This window comes from Bactrocera tryoni, unplaced genomic scaffold (genome assembly GCF_016617805.1).
Source record: "Bactrocera tryoni isolate S06 unplaced genomic scaffold, CSIRO_BtryS06_freeze2 scaffold_7, whole genome shotgun sequence".
NCBI lineage: Eukaryota > Metazoa > Arthropoda > Insecta > Diptera > Tephritidae > Bactrocera > Bactrocera tryoni.
The window spans coordinates 6,689,081-6,707,712 of record NW_024396366.1 but is presented as its reverse complement, the minus strand read 5'-3'; the positions used below and the strand labels follow the sequence as shown (position 1 = coordinate 6,707,712).

General features: G+C 36.5%; 1 protein-coding gene and 1 long non-coding RNA gene across 2 annotated transcripts; both read left to right on the top strand.

Moving 5' to 3' along the window:
- Positions 1-3,091: 3,091 nt before the first annotated feature.
- On the top strand, positions 3,092-4,231 carry LOC120781546 (SH3 domain-containing protein C23A1.17-like). The gene is made up of 4 exons (XM_040113778.1): positions 3,092-3,166; positions 3,226-3,418; positions 3,487-3,666; positions 3,728-4,231. The coding sequence occupies exons 1-4, from the start codon at positions 3,138-3,140 to the stop codon at positions 4,229-4,231; spliced, it is 906 nt and encodes a 301-aa protein (XP_039969712.1). The 5' UTR covers positions 3,092-3,137.
- Positions 4,232-6,537: 2,306 nt separating this feature from the next.
- On the top strand, positions 6,538-18,317 carry LOC120781737. Its single transcript, XR_005706155.1, has 3 exons — positions 6,538-6,661; positions 17,547-17,819; positions 17,945-18,317. It is a non-coding gene; the product is annotated as an uncharacterized LOC120781737 (long non-coding RNA).
- The last annotated feature ends 315 nt before the right edge of the window (positions 18,318-18,632 follow it).

Sequence of the window (18,632 nt, the reverse complement as noted above, 5' to 3'; positions counted from 1 at the left end):
GAGTACTTGGTCTAAGGGCGGAAGCCGTGAGCTACTTCATCCATATGTAAAAAATTCGTTTCTGTCCACTCCCATGTAAATGGTGTACAGAGAACTTTTTTTACTTGTGGGAAGTTCTACACATGGCGTCATCCTCCATATGAGGTATATTAATTTTCTTAAAAAACGCACAATAACGGGGCATGTCGACAGGCAAAAGTTTATGACATACTAATATAACATAATCATTTCCGAAATGGCGTCGAGCAGACAATTACGAGCGAAGCTCTTAAAATTTTGAAAAGGATTTAACAGCTTTAGCTCAAGCAGCTCACGACTTCCGGTCTTTGACCAAGTACTACCTTCTGGGTGGCCTAAGAACATCCGTTTGAAGGCAAGCTAAAGTGAGAAGGCGAAACACCCCCTCCACAGGGTTGTGCGCAGGGTTTGGCAACCGCCGCGTAAAAAACAGTACCAATGAAGAAGAAAAACAAGCCTCGGATGAGAGACCCCTGTTTTGTTGACGACCATGGCAAAGGAATTAAGGGCTACGATGGACGGGATAAGGACGGTGACGAGTAGGTCCGTGTGGCTTTTACTAGAGTGGCCATATAAAGGAGGGCAAATTGGGTATGGAATTCGTGGTGGGAGACAAACTCCGTCGTCGAATACTGTCATTCACCCCGGTGGATGAACGTCTAGCCACAATCCGCATCAAAGCGAAGTTCTTCATCATATCGCTGATCTGCGCCCATGCCACGACGGAAGAGAAGGACGATGTGACCAAAGATGCTTTCTATAAGCGCTTGGAGCACACCTATGTGAGCTGCCCCCGCCACGAAATCAAAATCGTGCTTGGTGACTTTAACGCCAGGGGAAATTGGTGACTTTAACGCCAGGGAGAAGGTATCTTTGGCACTACCGTCAGTAAATTCAGCCTACACCAAGATACATCCCTATATGGGTTGAGGCTGATCGACTTCGACGGGGCTCGAAGTATGGTTATCTGTAGTACTAGGTTCCAGCATAAGAAAATACATCAAGCCACCTGGCTGTCTCCGGATCGAAAAACCACCAACCAGATCGATTATGTTGTGATAGACGGCAAACACGTCTCCAGTGTTTTAGATGTGCGTGCGCTCCGAGATCCTAACATCGACTCGGACAACTATCTTGTTGCAGCCAAGATGCGCACCCCCTCTGTGGCACAAAACGCGCGTCAAAAAACACAAGGAAGGTTTGACGTCGAGAAGCTGCAATCACAGCAGATAGCCGAACGATTTTCTACTCGACTTGCACTCCTGCTCTCTGAGAGCACTCGTCAACAACTCGGTATAAGTGAACAGTAGAACGGCATTTCAAGCTGCAACCGAAACCATTGGTTTTCGGAAAATGCAAAAGAACATCTGGTATGACGAGAAGTGCAACACGTGCGAGATGAGATAGATACCGAGCGTTAAAGAGAGAAGCGAGACGCATTTGCAGACAGAAAAAGAAAGAGGCCGAAATGCGTGAATATGAAGAGCTTCACAAGCCGGTCGACAGGGGTAATGCTCGAAAATTCTACGAACAAATGCGGCGGCTGACAGAAGGCTTCAAGAACGGAGCATGCATCAGATTCTTTGTAAAATATGGTCGGACAACTCACAGAACGGGGACCGTGTAAGGTTCTCTTGATCGTATTATGTGAAAAATTAAAACCCACCGTCAACAAACTGATTGGGCCTTATCAGTGTGGCTTTAGAACTGGCAAATCAACAACCGACCAGATATTCACTATGCGCCAAATTTTGGAAAAAACCCCAGAAAAGAGAATCGACACACACCACCTATTCGTCGATTTCAAAGCTGCTTTCGACAGCACGAAAAGGAGCTGTCTTTATGCCACGATGTCAGATTTTGGTTTTCCCGCAAAACTAATACTGCTATGTAAGCTGACGTTGAGCAACACCAAAAGCTCCGTCAGGATTGAAAGGATAGAGCAGCTTCTCCAGGTTAAAAAATATATGCAAGTTAATGACAGCCTCCACACAGCCACTTGACCATAACTGTAAACAATATTGAATCTTTACACTATGTAGTTGTGCGGCCTCATAAATTAAAATAGAATTCGATATACTTTTTCCGTTCACATTAGAATAGACTATTCTTATCTAAACAATATTTGTAGCCCTCACAAGAAGGCATAATAAAATCAAAACAGAACACTTAACGTTCTGCCTAAAAATGCTGAATATGATATTAATGTAAATTGACACTTTCTTTGTTTCAAACTCAACTTTAATATGTAATAACTTTAAGTAAATAATAAGTAAATGTATAAATATTAGTAACTTGGAAATAAAAGATAGATTTGGTCTCCAGCGATCCAGTCGACACCACGTGTTTAATTTTCTCTGCGCGTTGGCAGATAAAAAAAAAATATTTTTTTACAAATTCCCGCGATACGGGAAGTAATTTGCATCTCCCGCCACAGACTTATAGTTTTGGAGATATTTGTATTTAGACTTCAAAACTGGAAAGAACGGAACTATCTGCGCAAGGTTTTATTCCAATAACTTTATTGGTGATTGATTAGTACACACTCACGACCAAATTCGACCCGGACAGCTCCATATAAACTAAGCTAACAAACTGAATCGATGAAAATTATGCTACTAACTGGAAAAGTCGGAACTATCTGCGCAAGGTTTTATTCCAATAACTTTATTGGTGATTGATTACTATTTACACACGAGCAAATTTGACCGGGACAGCTCAATATAAACTACGCTCACAAACTGAGTCGATGAAAAGTTTGCTATTAAATGTGCAGTTTAACTTGCTTTGTCAATTGGTATGTGTTAGAAAGCTGTTTGGTTACAACGCGAAATGGTATTTCTGGTGATCATCTACTATTTTTTACACCGGCTCTTATGCAGCCTTAAGCCTTATCTTGACTGTGAAATTTACAGCCCTATTCTGAAAAAACCTCTCAACTGAGTTGAGAGGAAACATTTGAGAGATTTCTTGTGAGGCATATGTTGTGAGGCTATTCTTGCTCAAACCTCATAAGAAAAAAGCTTTAAAAAGTCACCACGTGAGGTAAAAAGCTTTTTGCTGTCAAACAGCTGTTTTAATAAAAATAACAGCCCTATTCTGAAAAAACCAAAACAAAAATGGACACACAAATGAATAATCAGCATATGTAAGTAATTTTCCAAATTTTAAAATATATATATATACAATAATTTCCTATATTCCTAGGCGTGCAAAAACGGAGCGGACAACTCAGGAGCAGCTGCAACATTACGTAATGTTTTGCAAGCAGCATCCTGAGTTGCAACGGGGGAAGCTAACTCCGACCAACCCTCAAGGGCTGCAAATACTTTGGTCGGAGTTAGCAGATAATTTAAATGCGTTAAGAGGCCCAACTCGGTCGGCAGCCAAGTGGAAGGAGGTAAGATAATAAATGCTTCTGTTTGTGTCACATTACTAAAATACACACACATATGTATATTTCCATAGTCATTAATGCATTGGAAACACCAGTTGCGATCGCGAGCGCGCAAACTTAAGACCCATGCGCAAGCGACTGGTGGAGGCCCTCCGATAAGTGGAATGACTCCATTCGAGGAGCAAGCCATAACCACATTTGGGGCAGCAGCGGTGGATGGATTGCCGGGTGTTGCGACTTTGGGTCATCAGGTAATTTACTATATATTTTTTTATTACATGAGGCAATAATTGGTCCGTTTTATACTTACAGGTTTTGCCGTTGTATATAAATACACAAGCTCCAGCTTCCTCGCCAACACCAACATCGCCTGCTCCAGCACCCTCACTAGCAGTCGCATCGCCTGCTCCAGCGCCAACACCAACAGTCGCATCGCCTGTTCCAGCATCTTCACTAGCAGTCACATCGCCTGCTCCAGCTTTTCCTGCTTTATCAGTAAATTTTTCTTCCTCGCCTTCACCTCATTTTTCTTCTTCACCATCACCTCCATCTTCTTCCTTATCTCCTCCCATATTATCTTCTCCCATGCCATCGTCTTCTTATATCCCTCCCGAAAAATTGACTGCAGCGAAGATGCTTGGAACAGTGCTAAAAAAAATGGAGGACAGAGAAAAGCGAGAGGAGGAGGCCATTGCTCTACAAAGAAAAATTGTAGAGCAAAATGTGCAGATGGCAGGGGTGCTGGCTCAAATGACACAGGCACTGACCTCGCTGTCTGAGGTTATGGCCAAGTTGTCCCAAAAATTGGATAAATAGTAATAAAAATGTAAAAAATGAAATAAGAATGTAAAAAATTGAAATAAGACTGTAAAAATAAAAAAAAAAATTAAATAAAATAAAATGAATTATTTAAACATATGTAGATGTCTTTTATTCATTCTTAGAGAGAAGTAAATGTACAGAGACAGACAGTAACTTACATATATGTATATATATTTATATATATATGTATTTATAGTACATAACGCCACTGGAAATATATACATACATATGTATATTATAAAGAAATAATGTAACGTTCTCTTACTCTAGCACCCTCCCTAAAATTGGGGTTTTCGAAAACAATTTCGGTGTCTTGTGATTCTTCTAAAACTTCTTCAAAGCCAAGGTCTGCAGCCACACCATGCTTCAGTAAAATGTTGTGAAGAATTGTACACGCGTAAATAATCAAAGACGCTTTTTCAGGGCTGTAATGAAGAATGCGGTGTTTTGAGGGGCACCGGAATCGTGACTTCAAAACACCAAAGGCTCTCTCAATGGTATTACGTGCTTTGGCGTGCAACTTATTGTAACGCACTTCCCTTGCGTTTGAAGGTTCAGCGACTGGCGTTAACAGCCATGGCTCCAATGGATATCCTTGGTCGCCTAACAACCACGAATCACTTTGCGTGCTATAAGTATTTGTGAGGTGCATACGTGTTGGGGATGTGGTCCAAATACCAGAATCATGGCAAGACCCGGGATATCTCGCGTTGACAGCGGTGAACAGAAGTCGATGATCACAAACCTGCCAAAAATGTAAAAATATATATACATGTATTAATAAAATAGTTTGTATAATATAGAACATTACGTACTGCTTCTACATTAAGGCTGTAAAATCCTTTCCTGGTTCATAAAAAGTGAGAGAGGAGTAGTGGCGTCTGTGCTTGAGGGTGAAACAATCCCAATATGGGTACAATCGATTGCGCCGATTGTGCCCTTGATCCCAAATTTCGTGTAAAATCTTTAAGAAAAAATTTATTTATTTATTTATATTTATTTTTATTTATTTATCTTAGCCCTTCTTTGCATCTGACACATCCTGCGCGCTTGAAGGGAAATAAATTTCACTTCCCTTAACATCCACAATCAGTTTTGAAATAAAGTGCAGAGCTCTTGACACTGAGGATTGGCTCATAGAGAGCATATAACTATTACCAACGCATTTTTGATAAGAGCCATGCCCGTAAAAATATAAACTCGTCAGGAAACGCAGAACAAAAGGAATATTTGACTTCTGCACGTCATGCGGCACCAATTCACTTATCAGCAATTTACATAGCGATTTTGGGAATCGAAATGTGTTAATAAATGCAGTGTCTTGCATAGTAAAGGGATCGCTTTTGTCTCGCAAACCCTTTAAAATTTTTCTCCTACCTCCCGATTCCTCCTCCTCAACAATTGCCGCATATACAAATAATAGTTCCTCCATGCTAATAACACTCAATTCTCAATATTTTAAAAAATGTCAAATATGCAAAACAAAACAAACACAGATGTTTTGTATTATGATGGCTGCTTTCACACGTCACAGATATTTGTGAGAATAGTGAGCATTTGAGCTTTTGAATTTTCGCCAGAATAAGGTAACCCTCACTATAGTGAGAAACATCACTGTAGTGAGGTTGGTGACTTTTGTGAGGGCATGAGAATAGGGCTGTTAATGTTTATGTGTATTTTCTTTCAAACCACAAATGCTTCTCCTTAGTTCTTTGTCCTCCACGAATCAACGTTTTGCAACTCGATTTCTGGTATAGTTATAAGCCCTTATAGTTTTCCGGCTAACGGCATTTTGTGGCGTGGCTATTGTCCGATTGTGAACATCTGTAATATTAATTTTGACTCAATTTATCGCTTGCACGGCAAGCGGACAGAACATAACATAATAAAAATAAATTGAGGATTACTCTACACAATACCTGATTTATATAATACCTACTGCTTTGTTTCGAATTGCTTTGCATCAATTTTGACAATTGAAACCATTGTTTGCAAAGCCACCGACTTTGTTATGGCGGTAAATGTAATAAATCTAATAGTGTAAATTTTTCTAGCTTAATTTAAAAGTGGTCGTACCAACTTGTATAGAATCATAAAAAATTATCTACACAATAAAAAGAAAATACAAAAAGCGACATTACTTAGCTTAACCAAACGAAAATATGAGATATAAAGTGAGAAAACAATTTCTGAAGTTTATTAAATTCCTAACATTCCTCCTCGCGTATTTTTCCCCCATTTTCGTATGAAAAACATAACATTTAAAGTTAGGTTAAATACACTCTTCACACATTTCGAGCTATATTCACAACACGTAAAATTATATTTTGCAGAAATTGTACGATATATATTCGCATCCCGCAACCCTTTAGAAACGGAATTAGTTATTAAAGCAGAAAAGGAACATCCTCCATTGTAATTCAGGTACGATGATTAAATAACTGAAACCAACTCTCACAAAGTCCGCGTGTGTAGAACTGAAGGACATTGAATTAGAAGTTTCGTAATCTAAAATATATTGACATTTAAAATGTAAAAGTTTTTAAACAAATAGTAATGGCGTGCTTAGCATTGCATAATTTTACAATTAACCACAAGAAATCGACCGAAAATTTCAATGGTGAATATCGATGTCATCGGCGTACGCCAGCAGCTCTACGTTCTTATAGTAGAATAGCCTTACATTTTCTATTTAGTTCTGCAGCTCGAACTATTTTCCAGCAGCAGATTGAAGAAGTGGCGCGATAGAGAGTCGTTTTGTCTGAAACCTCGTTTGGTATCGAACGGCTCGGAGGGGTACTTCTCGGAGCTTTTAGTGCTGCTCAACGTCATTTTACACACCCGTATTTGTCTTGCAGGAATACCAAGATTAACGATTCGACCCCAGCTTTAAAATTGACTTAAAGGTGTCTTTTCCAAGATTTGGCGCATGGTGAATATCTGGTCAGTTGTTGATTTTCTAATCTAATGTCTAATAAGTTTGTTGACGGTGGGCTTTAATCTTTCGAACAATACGCTCAATATAACCTTATACGCGATGTTGAGGAGGCTCATTCCACAGTAGTTGGCGCAGATTGTGGGTCTCCTTTTTGTGGATTTGGCATAGCACACTTAAATTCCAATCATCGGGCATGCTTTCGTTCGACCATATTCTAGACAGAAGCTGATGTATGCTCCTTATCAGTTCTTCGCCACCGAGTTGAATAGCTCGGCCGGCATCCATTTAAAAAAAAAGCAATGGATGAGCATAGCAAAAATTAGAGTTGTGTTATGTGCACGATGTATGCGCAACTAAAGTGCACCAAAAATTACCGGAAGTCGATGCTTTGCATGACTTAAAGAGATTACTGTTTAGGAACTCTATACTTCGTACTAATGCAAAGCAAGGTGCAACTTGGAACTCAGACTATGTTCCCGGTTACCCCTTTAAGACCGATATGCTATTTAGCAGTTCTATATATTGTTGCACTAATAGCCATTTTATATCTTTGCTGAGATCGCTTTGAATGCCGCTTGACTATCTCTGAGTATAGCAATGAGGTCATTACTAAAGTTGTGCTGTTTCTGCAGACTGACTTATAGCAGACTTCTTCTTTGAATATGCTCGAAAAGCGTCAAATGGATGTGAAATGATTAATGAGAGAACTCACGACGGACATACAGTCACTCGGAATTCAAATTGTCCTGTAGTTATGATAACTTATATAAATATTTATAACACTATATCTTCTCGATTAGTTTGACCGACCGCTTGAGCATAATTTATCATCAGCAGGACCAAACAGGTTTTTTGGCCGTAAGTCCTTTTGTTCTATATGCAAAATTTAGTTATGCTTAACTAAGAAACATTTTTTTTCTTTTACTATCATTCAAAATAAATTAGTTTCTTCGGTTATTTACACTTTTCTATTTGAAATTAAATTGGGGTGATTCAATTGTGTGTATCTAGAATATAACGGATAAACACACAATTTGTAACAACATTTTATTTTATTATTATTTTTTTTAATTATGTAGAAGTGATAGCTATTGAATTGTTTCATGATGGTCAATTTGTGGGATATACACGGTGCGTTCCATAGTAAACAGGACTTGTTGAATCTAGCGCCCCCTGGTGCGCCATCTATATGTCGACTGGTGCGTTAGAATCTGCTATCTTTATCGATTGTCCAGTTAGAATTTCATGACATTTCATCGATTGGATGTGAAGTTATTCAGGGGTGTTGTGGAATCTGATAGTTGTTGGAATCAAAATTGAAACCGATCAAAAAAAGCAGTAGGTGTCATGAATTCAAATATTATTGGTTTCATATTCGAAACAGAATTTGTGTCGGTTTTGGGTGTCACGGAAACCAATTTTATCAGTTTTGCTATCAGAAATAAAGCAAGAAGATAGTCGCTCACAGATTTGAAATGTAAGTTAAGAAATCAAGTTAATTTATTATTTCGAATTAATTTATGTTTATTTCAATAGGGGAAACATAAGTATAAAACATGAAATGTCTTAATTATTGAGTTTTTGGAAAATAATCCGGATACTCAAAGATATTAGATTTACAAAACGTAATAAACGTAATTTAACATCCAAATACGTCTTTATTCATTCGATAAATGTTGTCTCATTAAATCCTATTTTAATTCAGAACTTATTAAAACTTTAATAAGATTGCTTCCAAATGTATTCATTTGCAACTTTTGTCACATTAATTACACAGCTGGTTCGAAAATTGGTTTTGCGTATGTTCGAAAAAGACGACGTTCGAAAGATTCTTTGACCAAAATCACGTACAACCATTAACCACTCACCGTATTCACGCCTGATGCTCAGCACCGGTGCGATTTCTTCCTTTTCGAAAAGGAAAATGCATTTGCCCATGAATGAAAGCGAGGCCATTCAAAAGGTTTGCGCCGACATCACTGGCGGCCATACCGACCAACAAACTCAAACACTCGTTCCAGCAATTCTATTGGACTATGCAAAAAGCTGTATTGAAGCAGAAGGAGACTATTTTGTATAAAATAAATTCATTTTATTTAAAAATACCATTTGTTCTGATCTTTTTTTTAAATACTGTTTGCTTTGGAAAGCACCTTGTAGTATTGAAATAGAGAGGAAACCTTTTGTATGATAAAAATGTTCCTAAATGCTTATATATATATATATATATATATATGTCTTATACATAAGGTAAGAAGAAGAGATATTATGTATATATATTATAATTGGAGCTTTCGACTTTTCACAAAATTTCCGCGACAAAACTATACTATATTCGTAGCCTATTCATTTCTCAGATCAGGGGAATTTTCCTCCGATTGAAAACACCCCTAATCTGCATTCGATTCCAACTTCCAGAAATTTCCAATTCTATTAATATTCATTTGCGATCCTTAATTACGTTTTTGTACGTGAGTTTGTCGGCGGAAAGCGGTATATATTCATTTTGGTGCACTTGGATAAATAATTTCCTCAAATATGATAAAACTTTATGATTATGGTTGCTAAAAGACATAATGGTGAATTGTCCTTGGTTGTTTGTGTAAATGATATTTTTTTGATATATTTTGAGGTCAAATAGCCAACAGCCAGAATATCTGAAAATTGTGTGATAGTATACGAAAGAGATGTTACGCAGGGCTTCAAAAGCGACCAGAAGGAAGAACACGGAGTTTGGAGGAGGTTGCAAGGAATTTAAATGCATGAAAGCACAAACAAAAGATTCCAATACATGGAGGTAGGTGTTACCTACAATTAATTTTAAAAAGTCGAAAGTAACATCTAACGTTTTGCACATTGCAGATTGATTGACTGAAAATGTTACATATGACAAAGAAATTATCAAATATAATAACAAAAGAAAGGATGAGCACCGGTGAGGTCCTTACCGTTTACAACACATAAGCCCACTTGATGAAAGGGGTGATGGCTTTGACGGGTTTGAAACGGATGATATCCCTTCAACCAGTAGACTGGCAGCCAAAGATAGAGGCGAGAACAAACAAGCGGAAAACACTTTTTTTTTCATTGCTTAAACAGCAGATGCAAATCAAAAGATTTTGTGCAAGGACGAAAAAATTCAATGAAGGCTGACTTTAGTACAGATGGAGAAATTTATATATTTACGACCACATGAATCGTTCTCTGAATACTTTGGCGGAACTGCAGTAAACATAACCCCAGAAGAACAGAAGCGACACAAAATAGAATAAAGGAGAAGAGCTGGTGGAAAAAGTAAAATCTAAAAATACAAATGCTAGATTAGATATTATAGACCCGGATTCAAGTAGTCATTTTTTAATTGTTAGCCTTTATTTGTTTTACTAATATTCATTTATATACCAAACTGTGAAACGAAATAAAGCATTTACTCTTTTTACCCAATATAGGAGCTGTGAAATGCACTGGATGCAATTTTTTATTTATTAGAATAATGCTTAGGAGCATATTTTAGATAAATGCATTGCTCTCACCTCCTCCAAGTAATATATCCTTTACTGCTACTGGTTATATTGATATTTAAAGAGCATGATATAAATTTCTTTATTTTGACCAAACCAACAATAATTTTGTATTTTGCTTTGTTATGTTTCATTTCACACGTTTCAGGACAGACAGCTGACTGAAGAGGTACAGCTCTTCCTCTTCTGCCTTCTTTCAATCCAATCGTAACTCCAGAATCCTATTTTCGATTCAGACGGGCAATAGAGCGAGAACGTAATCAATGCAGAATAGAACTGATTATATATTATTATTGAAAAATTCCAAATTTCAAATCACTATGTTTAATGAAGGCCAGGTCGATTTGTATAGTGGAAAACAACCAACAAAGCAGCTAGCAATAACAATCCACAGAAAATTCTAAGAGAAAGTTTGCCAAGAAACCATGGGTCTAAAATTGAATTCCCAGTTCTTTAGAGCATTTTGAATTACGAGGAGGTCATACTTAAATTGTACTCAACTTTATTCCTTCATAAGAAGCGATCCAGGAAAATTGTCACTTGGTTTCTTCGGTTATAACGAAAATTTGTACTTCATGTATGCAGCATACAGATGTTCCCATATTTTTTTAAAGAATTCTAAAATTGTGGAAAGTACGATTGGATCGAAAATAAAATTTTATTATTATGTAATTAAGTTTTCAAGAAATTAAATGTTTTATGGGTGCTGAAGTTACAGACATTGGTTTTTGCTTATGACTGAGAATCTTTTCTAGTTTAGTTTTAGGTTTAAAGTCTTTTTTGGATTCCATTGATGAGTATTGTGGTACGACTTTCTATATCGTTACGGCCATGATGTCGTCTCTATTCTTTGCAATGGCGCGTCGAAAACTGTCAAAGCTGTACACAACGCTCAGTTGCTTTGAGCATGGAATCCCTGGGTCAGGAAGGGGCGGATCATCTGACTCAATAAGCTGCAACAAGTGTTCGTATGGAAGGTTTGCTGAGAATGGGACTCAGACAAACACTTCTATCATCATAGGTCAACCAGATCAAAGTCAGATCTGAGCATTCCAAATTTATTGCGTGCTTTTATCATAAACCCTTAGCGTTAGTCGGATCGCAAACTTTATCACGATAATGCTTAATTATCTTTTTATGGCTCTTTCTTGAACATCTTTTCTCTTATCATAAAGCATTGCCAGTAAGATATTTTCAGGATGAGGAAGTATGAATTATTTTGGATTACAGTGTTAACGAATTTCTCGCAGCGTTGAGGTGATATCCGCGTGGACTGTATAAATTTAAAAAACAAGAGACTGCCGTATACAACCGAGTTGTAGAACTTAATGTTAAAGTACATCGGTACGTAAACTTTCATTATGTAAGTTGCCAAAGTTTTTAAATTCGCTGATGGTGAACTAGTTGTCACGTATAAACGTAAGAGTCTGCTTGCCTTTGTTAGCCATCGAGAGTGCACAATTTGTCCCGGTTTCATACTGACTAAATTTTCGGGGCAGAAACCATCACAAACTGCATTTGCCATTCGATACATGTACTGAACGTCAGTCGAGAGCATTTTTTCATGAATGGGTGGAGGCATATCTCCCAACGAAATGGCCTCAAAGTCGGGTTTTAAGCCTACAGAAAGATTTGATTCTTTTACCATTCTCGGATGATATCTTCCATTTTCTTCTTCGCTCATCAGAGAGTTGTTTTTTCTGTCATTTTTTTTTTTTTCTGTCATCAAGGCTACCTGATCACAGTCATTGCGTTGCTTTCTTCGAAGAGAATCCCCTACATTTTCTTTCTTTCACGTGAAACTTTGGATTTGTCCATATATTACTGGTTCCCCATTTTCATCTTTAAAGTCAATATCATTGAAAAGCGATGTGGCCAAAAAAGAAGCAACCCTATTACCGATTCCAAACGTATCGCAAGCCATAGCGAAATGAGGTGTATCGTACCTTTTGGTATTATTTTTTTTTTTTCGACGAACTTGGCTCTCTTGCTGTTGGCAGGGCAAACATCACCTCTGATTCAACATCCATATTTGTTGAGCCAGGAAAAAAAGTTGGATCAAGACTAGTTGGCGCCAGTGTTGATTGTTGGTCAACAGCAATCGCCTCGAATTCGGGAATGGTTAGCTTCCTCTTACTGTGCTGATCAATCATAAGCTCTTGGAGTTCAATGGGTATTAAACCACAGCAACAAGGCAATGTTTTTGCGCACTGACATTTTCCAATATAAAAAGCTTGATCAATTGTTTCCAGAAACGTTGAAGACTTACTTGGTCTACTTTTAAATTTTATTTCATTATGGTATTTATTTAGCAATGTTTTCAGTTTTTTCGAGGCAGTCTTTTCATTGATTAACGGAATGTTTAATTTATTCCAAATTTTTTTTGCCACTTGTTGTGTTAAGATTACCGTACGATTGCTTTGTTTTGTTATTTTTTGCTCAGCCACGCGATTTCCAATGGAAATGTCAGATTGCACCTGGCAACACTTAGTGTTGCCTAGGCCAGAAATATATATAGCAGCCTCCGTAAGATTACCGTACGATTGCTTTTTTTTTGTTATTTTTTGCTCAGCCACGCGTAAAAATAAATAGTAATTTAATACGTCACGATTACTTGGTAGATTTAGATCACTTAAATCTCTTGGCAAACCAATATTCAGACTGGAAAGAACATAAGACCCGAAGTTCATTGAAATTGTGTCAATTTCTGATTTGGTGGAATCAACTGACATTGCAGACGTTTCCATTATAATTTATTAATCGAAAACTATTTAAACTTGAAAAAAAATTATTTAGAACACACTATTGTTTATTCAACGCAGACCACTTGTGCGGTAAAAATACCATACGATTGCTTTTTTTTGTTGTTTTTTGCTCAGCCACGTGAAAAAACAAATAAGTTACAAAAGCCTGCTATTATTGCATTAATTGCATGGCATGCTGTTATTTTTAAAACTATAGGTTTTTAAGTACAATTTAATAAGTATTACCTCAAAAGCTAAAGTCGCTCTGCTCGAACTGGGAATTAATTTTAGACCCATGGTTTCTTGGCAAAACTTTCTTAGAATTTACTGTAGTTTTCGCTTCTGCTAGCCGCTTTGAAAAGAAAAAAAGAATTCGACCCGCCCTAATGTTTAATCTTCTAATTGAGACAATGAAACTTTGTCGCGGGAATTTTTAAAGTTTTAAAAGTGAAATTTCTGAATATGGGATGGTTATTTTTGAGAAACGAAAATTAGTTGGTGAAATTTTAGTTTGAATGAAAAAACGAAAATTCCTATATTAAATGTATGGAGACCATAGACCTGCATTGAGTATGATCGATTCGGTTTGATCAGCATCGCTCAAAACGGCCACAACTCAGCACAGCGGTTCGCTACAAAATTGTTCGATCGAGTTTCGTGCTCAAAACGAAGGAGTTCGATCAATTGATTTGATTGCTCTGCTTACTGATTCAAACTGATTTTTTGGTTCCGGTATGATGATTGGAAATGATTGTACAGAAAAAGACGATCAAGTCCAACGACGCACGAAAACTCAGACATCGATCAAATGTGCGTTTGAATTGATTGTGATGGAACCAATCAGATCGAGAATTCCCTGCGAATACATATGTATGTGCATAACGGAATCAAGTTGCGATGCATAAAATTAACCAAAATCATTTCTAACGTTTAAAACTAAAATTCAATTTATGCCTAAAATTAATAAACAAAGGTAATGCTTAAAATATTTGGGAACACAAATTTCAAATTTTAATTACTTCTTCATTGACATCAATAAAAACTTAAAATTAAAAAAAGTTTTATTTTCTGGTTTCAATCTTAATCGCTCAAACTTTTATAAAATGAATTTAAAAACAATAAGCTATTAACTGAATATGGTCCGAGCCTATTTCTTTTTTTAGTTATAATATTTCGAGCTAAAGAAAAGAACGCTCAGCGGCTGCACTGCTGGCAGGGGAAACACCCAGTACGACCAAACGGTATGATTGTGATCGAGCTGAATACAAGCAACATTCTCAAATATTCTTTGCTGCTCACACGAGGCGTTCGATCGAGAAAAATCATTGCGAAACAAGCAACAGTGATCGGAACTGAATGTGCGCTGTGAGCACGCTCGCTTACGATCAATCTTTTTTGTTAAAGCAAAGTTTTCCCTCATAAAAAATCTGAGTCTATGATCGGGTATGATTGAAAAAAATGTGATCGTTGCAGCTCTCTGATGGAGACCTAAAAACTAAATAGCGACCCCTTAGAGTTAAGCTACAGCACCTGAATTTTTGAAAAAAAATTCAAAAATTTTTTTGAAGCTCCCAAATATATATATAATGTATATATGTGAGTTATCTTAAAAAACTATTGCGAACGTAGTTCTTAGAATGCTTCATATACCTAATATAATTATTGTCAAACTTCTGTTAGACCATATATGGTACTTGGTAATAATGTGTCGTAATGCCAAAATGGGATTACACTGATCAATACCACCCCAAAATCCAATATTCAACTGTGTTGGGAATAATAGCAATAACTTGTAAATACTAAAACAATTGTGGTTTTACTATACATTTAAAAGTTTGTAATTTAATTTTTTCTTTGGCCGAATATAGCCCCAATTTGGCCGCTCCGTGTTTTAAATTGGTTACATATATTTTTTGCATTCTCTACACTTGGAACATTCAACAGACCTATGTCATTTGTGGAATCTGTAGAGGTAACTTCTAAAGCACCCTTTGTCCACTTAGTATTTGGACCAGAGAGAAATAGACGAATTGTTAAGCAAAACTTCATTTGATTTAATAGATGGTGAATTCCGAATATCGAAAACGCAGCAAGCTTTGTTCTTTCCGAAGGATGAACTGGCGATGGTAGATCTTTGTTGCCGAAGGAACATAAGTAATATTAATAAAATCCTTTAATATATGAGATGCATGACACGTATCTTCTGTTTGCCATCACTTTGATAAGAAAATTAAGGTATTCCTTGAATTTAAATTTTTAGCGTCTATTGTATTACGCCTAGATATTTCATTTCTGACTGTGAAGTAATCTCGCATTTTCCTATGGTGAACACTATTCGTTCTTCTACCTTTCCTATGCTTTTGGGCAAAACTTCTGTTTTGTGCTCAGCCAATTCTAAACTCATTGGCGTAGACCATTTCTGCACTCATTGCATTTGTTTCTATGCCATCTAGTTGTTAAGCTACTGCTATCACTATAAGAACATCGGTATACCATATGCTATTAGTTTCACGTTTGTTAATTGCTGTCTTCATATTTCTTACGTGTTTCGAAAATGATTTTCCATAGCACCGTGATGCACAGAGCTTTTCTGATGGCATTGCCGATCTGTGTCGAATTCCTATTGAGGAAGCTGCTTCAAATGCGGAGTTCCGATTCCTCGTGATGAGCTCCATGTTATCGACACCGTGCCCTCAATGGCCTTCTAACCGAGTCGTTTTCGAACATTTATTATATTTATGGATACCCTACTCCATTGTCGCATTGTAAAGTCGCAGGATATCTGGCGCCATATACCAGTGTGACACTTTCCAAAAAAGTTTTTCTTTTATTTGCTTTTTTCATAAATATCCTGTGAAATCGGGAAGGTCGTATCTTGAATAGTTTTTGGATGGCAGCGTTCTAAAGAGCGACCGCTCGAAGGTGCAAACATATATGTATACATAAGTGAAACTTTGAACGCGTTTTTTTCGAAACGACATTTTTCAAAATTGCTGGCGTCATAACTCAACGAGAAATTGACCGATCGACTTCAAATTAAAACTGAGTATTTTTGAATACATTTACTATACAATGACCTACGATCTTTTTGATTGGTTGAAAATTGTCAATTTGGCATTAAAAAAACGACCATTTTTTACCTAAAAAAACGATTTTTTTTTTTCAAAATTACGCCATTTTGTTAATTTTTGATATTTTTCAAAGATCGTAGGTCATTGTATAGGAAATATCTTTAAGTTTAATAAACTTTTCAAATTTTTTTGTTTCAGCTACTCATTCGGCCGGAATCATGCCAGCAGTTGGGGCACTTTTTTTTGGCACCTCCGAAGACAGCCCATAACTCCGTTATTTTTCAACATTTTTGTAAAAAAAAAATCTTAAAATATAGCTGAAAATATACCTTATTACGTTCAAAGAAGTTCGAAATATTCAATCGCGTACTTTCTCTTAAAAAAATTCACGAAAATCGCCTAATTTTTCGCGTCACACAAGGCTATTGCTCGTAATTTTGCTGCCCGGCTATGTATTATAATTGCGCGTATGCGTCACACTGGTATAGCCCCTTAATGTTTGAAGTAAATGTTTATTCCCCACCAACCCAAGGAACTATTTCTGGATCCGGCGTGACGGTATGTGCTTTTTTAATAAGTTTCATAAGAATAAATTTAAAAGTAAGTATTATGTTCCGTACCGATTAAGTGGCACCCTTTTGCCACTCAACGCACGTGTTCAATTTTGAACAGATGTGTTTATTTTAAAGAAGATGCTGTATATAATACCTACAAGTCAGATTCGGGGTATATATAAATATAACCACTATGTACGTATACTCTTATGCTTATACTATTAAAATAGATGTCCTGAAGTATTTAATTTCAAATAATTCTGTATGGTAAATGGCAATAGAAGAATTAACTGAACACCTCATATCAACGATTTCATAAGAAAGCAATATAATTACGATAAAATATTTAAAATCAACATATGTCATATTCCGTAAATAAATGTATACTATCATACATATTCCGTAAACTTATAGATAAATTTATAAACAAGATGTTTTTCACGATTGGATCAATAAATATATATATTTTTATTTTTTAAAGATGAGACAGTACACGCTCGGCTCAACGAGTCTTATCTTGTTTGCAACGAGGTTCTTGTTGACCATCGAGTTTTTGTTCACGACCGCGCACTCCGCGATTATGAAGCCTTACCTATGATATATTTTGTAACGCCCACATATCCTAGACGAGAGCAGATACCTGAACTCATTCGGTTGGCATATACACTACTACATGTACCACGTATTCATTGGATACTTGCAAATGATCTTAAAGCATGCAATGCTTATATAGATGGTTTACTCAAAAGATTTGGTAAGATATCTATAAATATATGTACATATATATATGGATTTAGGAAGATTAGCTAGTTATAATTAAAAAGATATTTTATTAAACTTTATTTTTGATAATGGTCATTAAATTATTTTTTTTTATAGATCTCGAGACTAAAGTCCGTTTTGCTCATCACGCAATGATAAGTTTCTTAACGTTTAAAAATTTTGAGGTCGCTTATTATGAGCTTAGTTTTTGAAAATTTACAATGGCGCATCCAATAGGGCGGACGAAAAATTAAAAATTTATCAGATTCGCTTGAGACTTGTTCCTTGGGCGTTTTGAGTATCGTTGATTACGAATTTGACATCAGATTTTCTAAACGTCTTTTATTTTGGAAATACCTAAATTCAGCCATACCCAGAAACAACGACGTGGATGTAGCAGGATTGGGGTGCTTGATTACGTGAATCCCCTTGCTCTCATTCTTACGTTAGGTTAAATTTATAAATAAAATATGTATTGACTTACTGATAACGAATTCTTTTAGTTTCGTATGATCTTCTTAGTGCTTTTCTTGTATGTTGCTTGTATGTGTTTCTTTTAATTGAACAACAGTAGTCTGCCAACATGTGAACATTCCACATTCCCTGATACCTTTTTTCAATGTCTTTTAAATCCTGATGGAATCTTTCGTTTTGCTCTTCAGTAAAGTCACCTCAATTTTCACGAAAATATTCAACATGTAAATGAAGAAAGTGAAATTGTGAGAAACTCTTCACCATTTTGTCAACAACACTTGTAATTATATATTTTCTAAAAATTTTGTTGTAACTCCTCTAAAACTTTGCC

What these genes read in the sequence shown, in the direction of transcription:
- LOC120781546 (XM_040113778.1), top strand. Translation starts at nt 3,138, where the DNA reads ATGGACACACAAATGAATAATCAGCATAT. An exon ending in CAAATGAATAATCAGCATAT is followed by an intron (nt 3,167 to 3,225) that starts GTAAGTAATTTT and finishes CTATATTCCTAG; the next exon opens with GCGTGCAAAAACGGAGCGGA. An exon ending in TTGCGACTTTGGGTCATCAG is followed by an intron (nt 3,667 to 3,727) that starts GTAATTTACTAT and finishes TTATACTTACAG; the next exon opens with GTTTTGCCGTTGTATATAAA.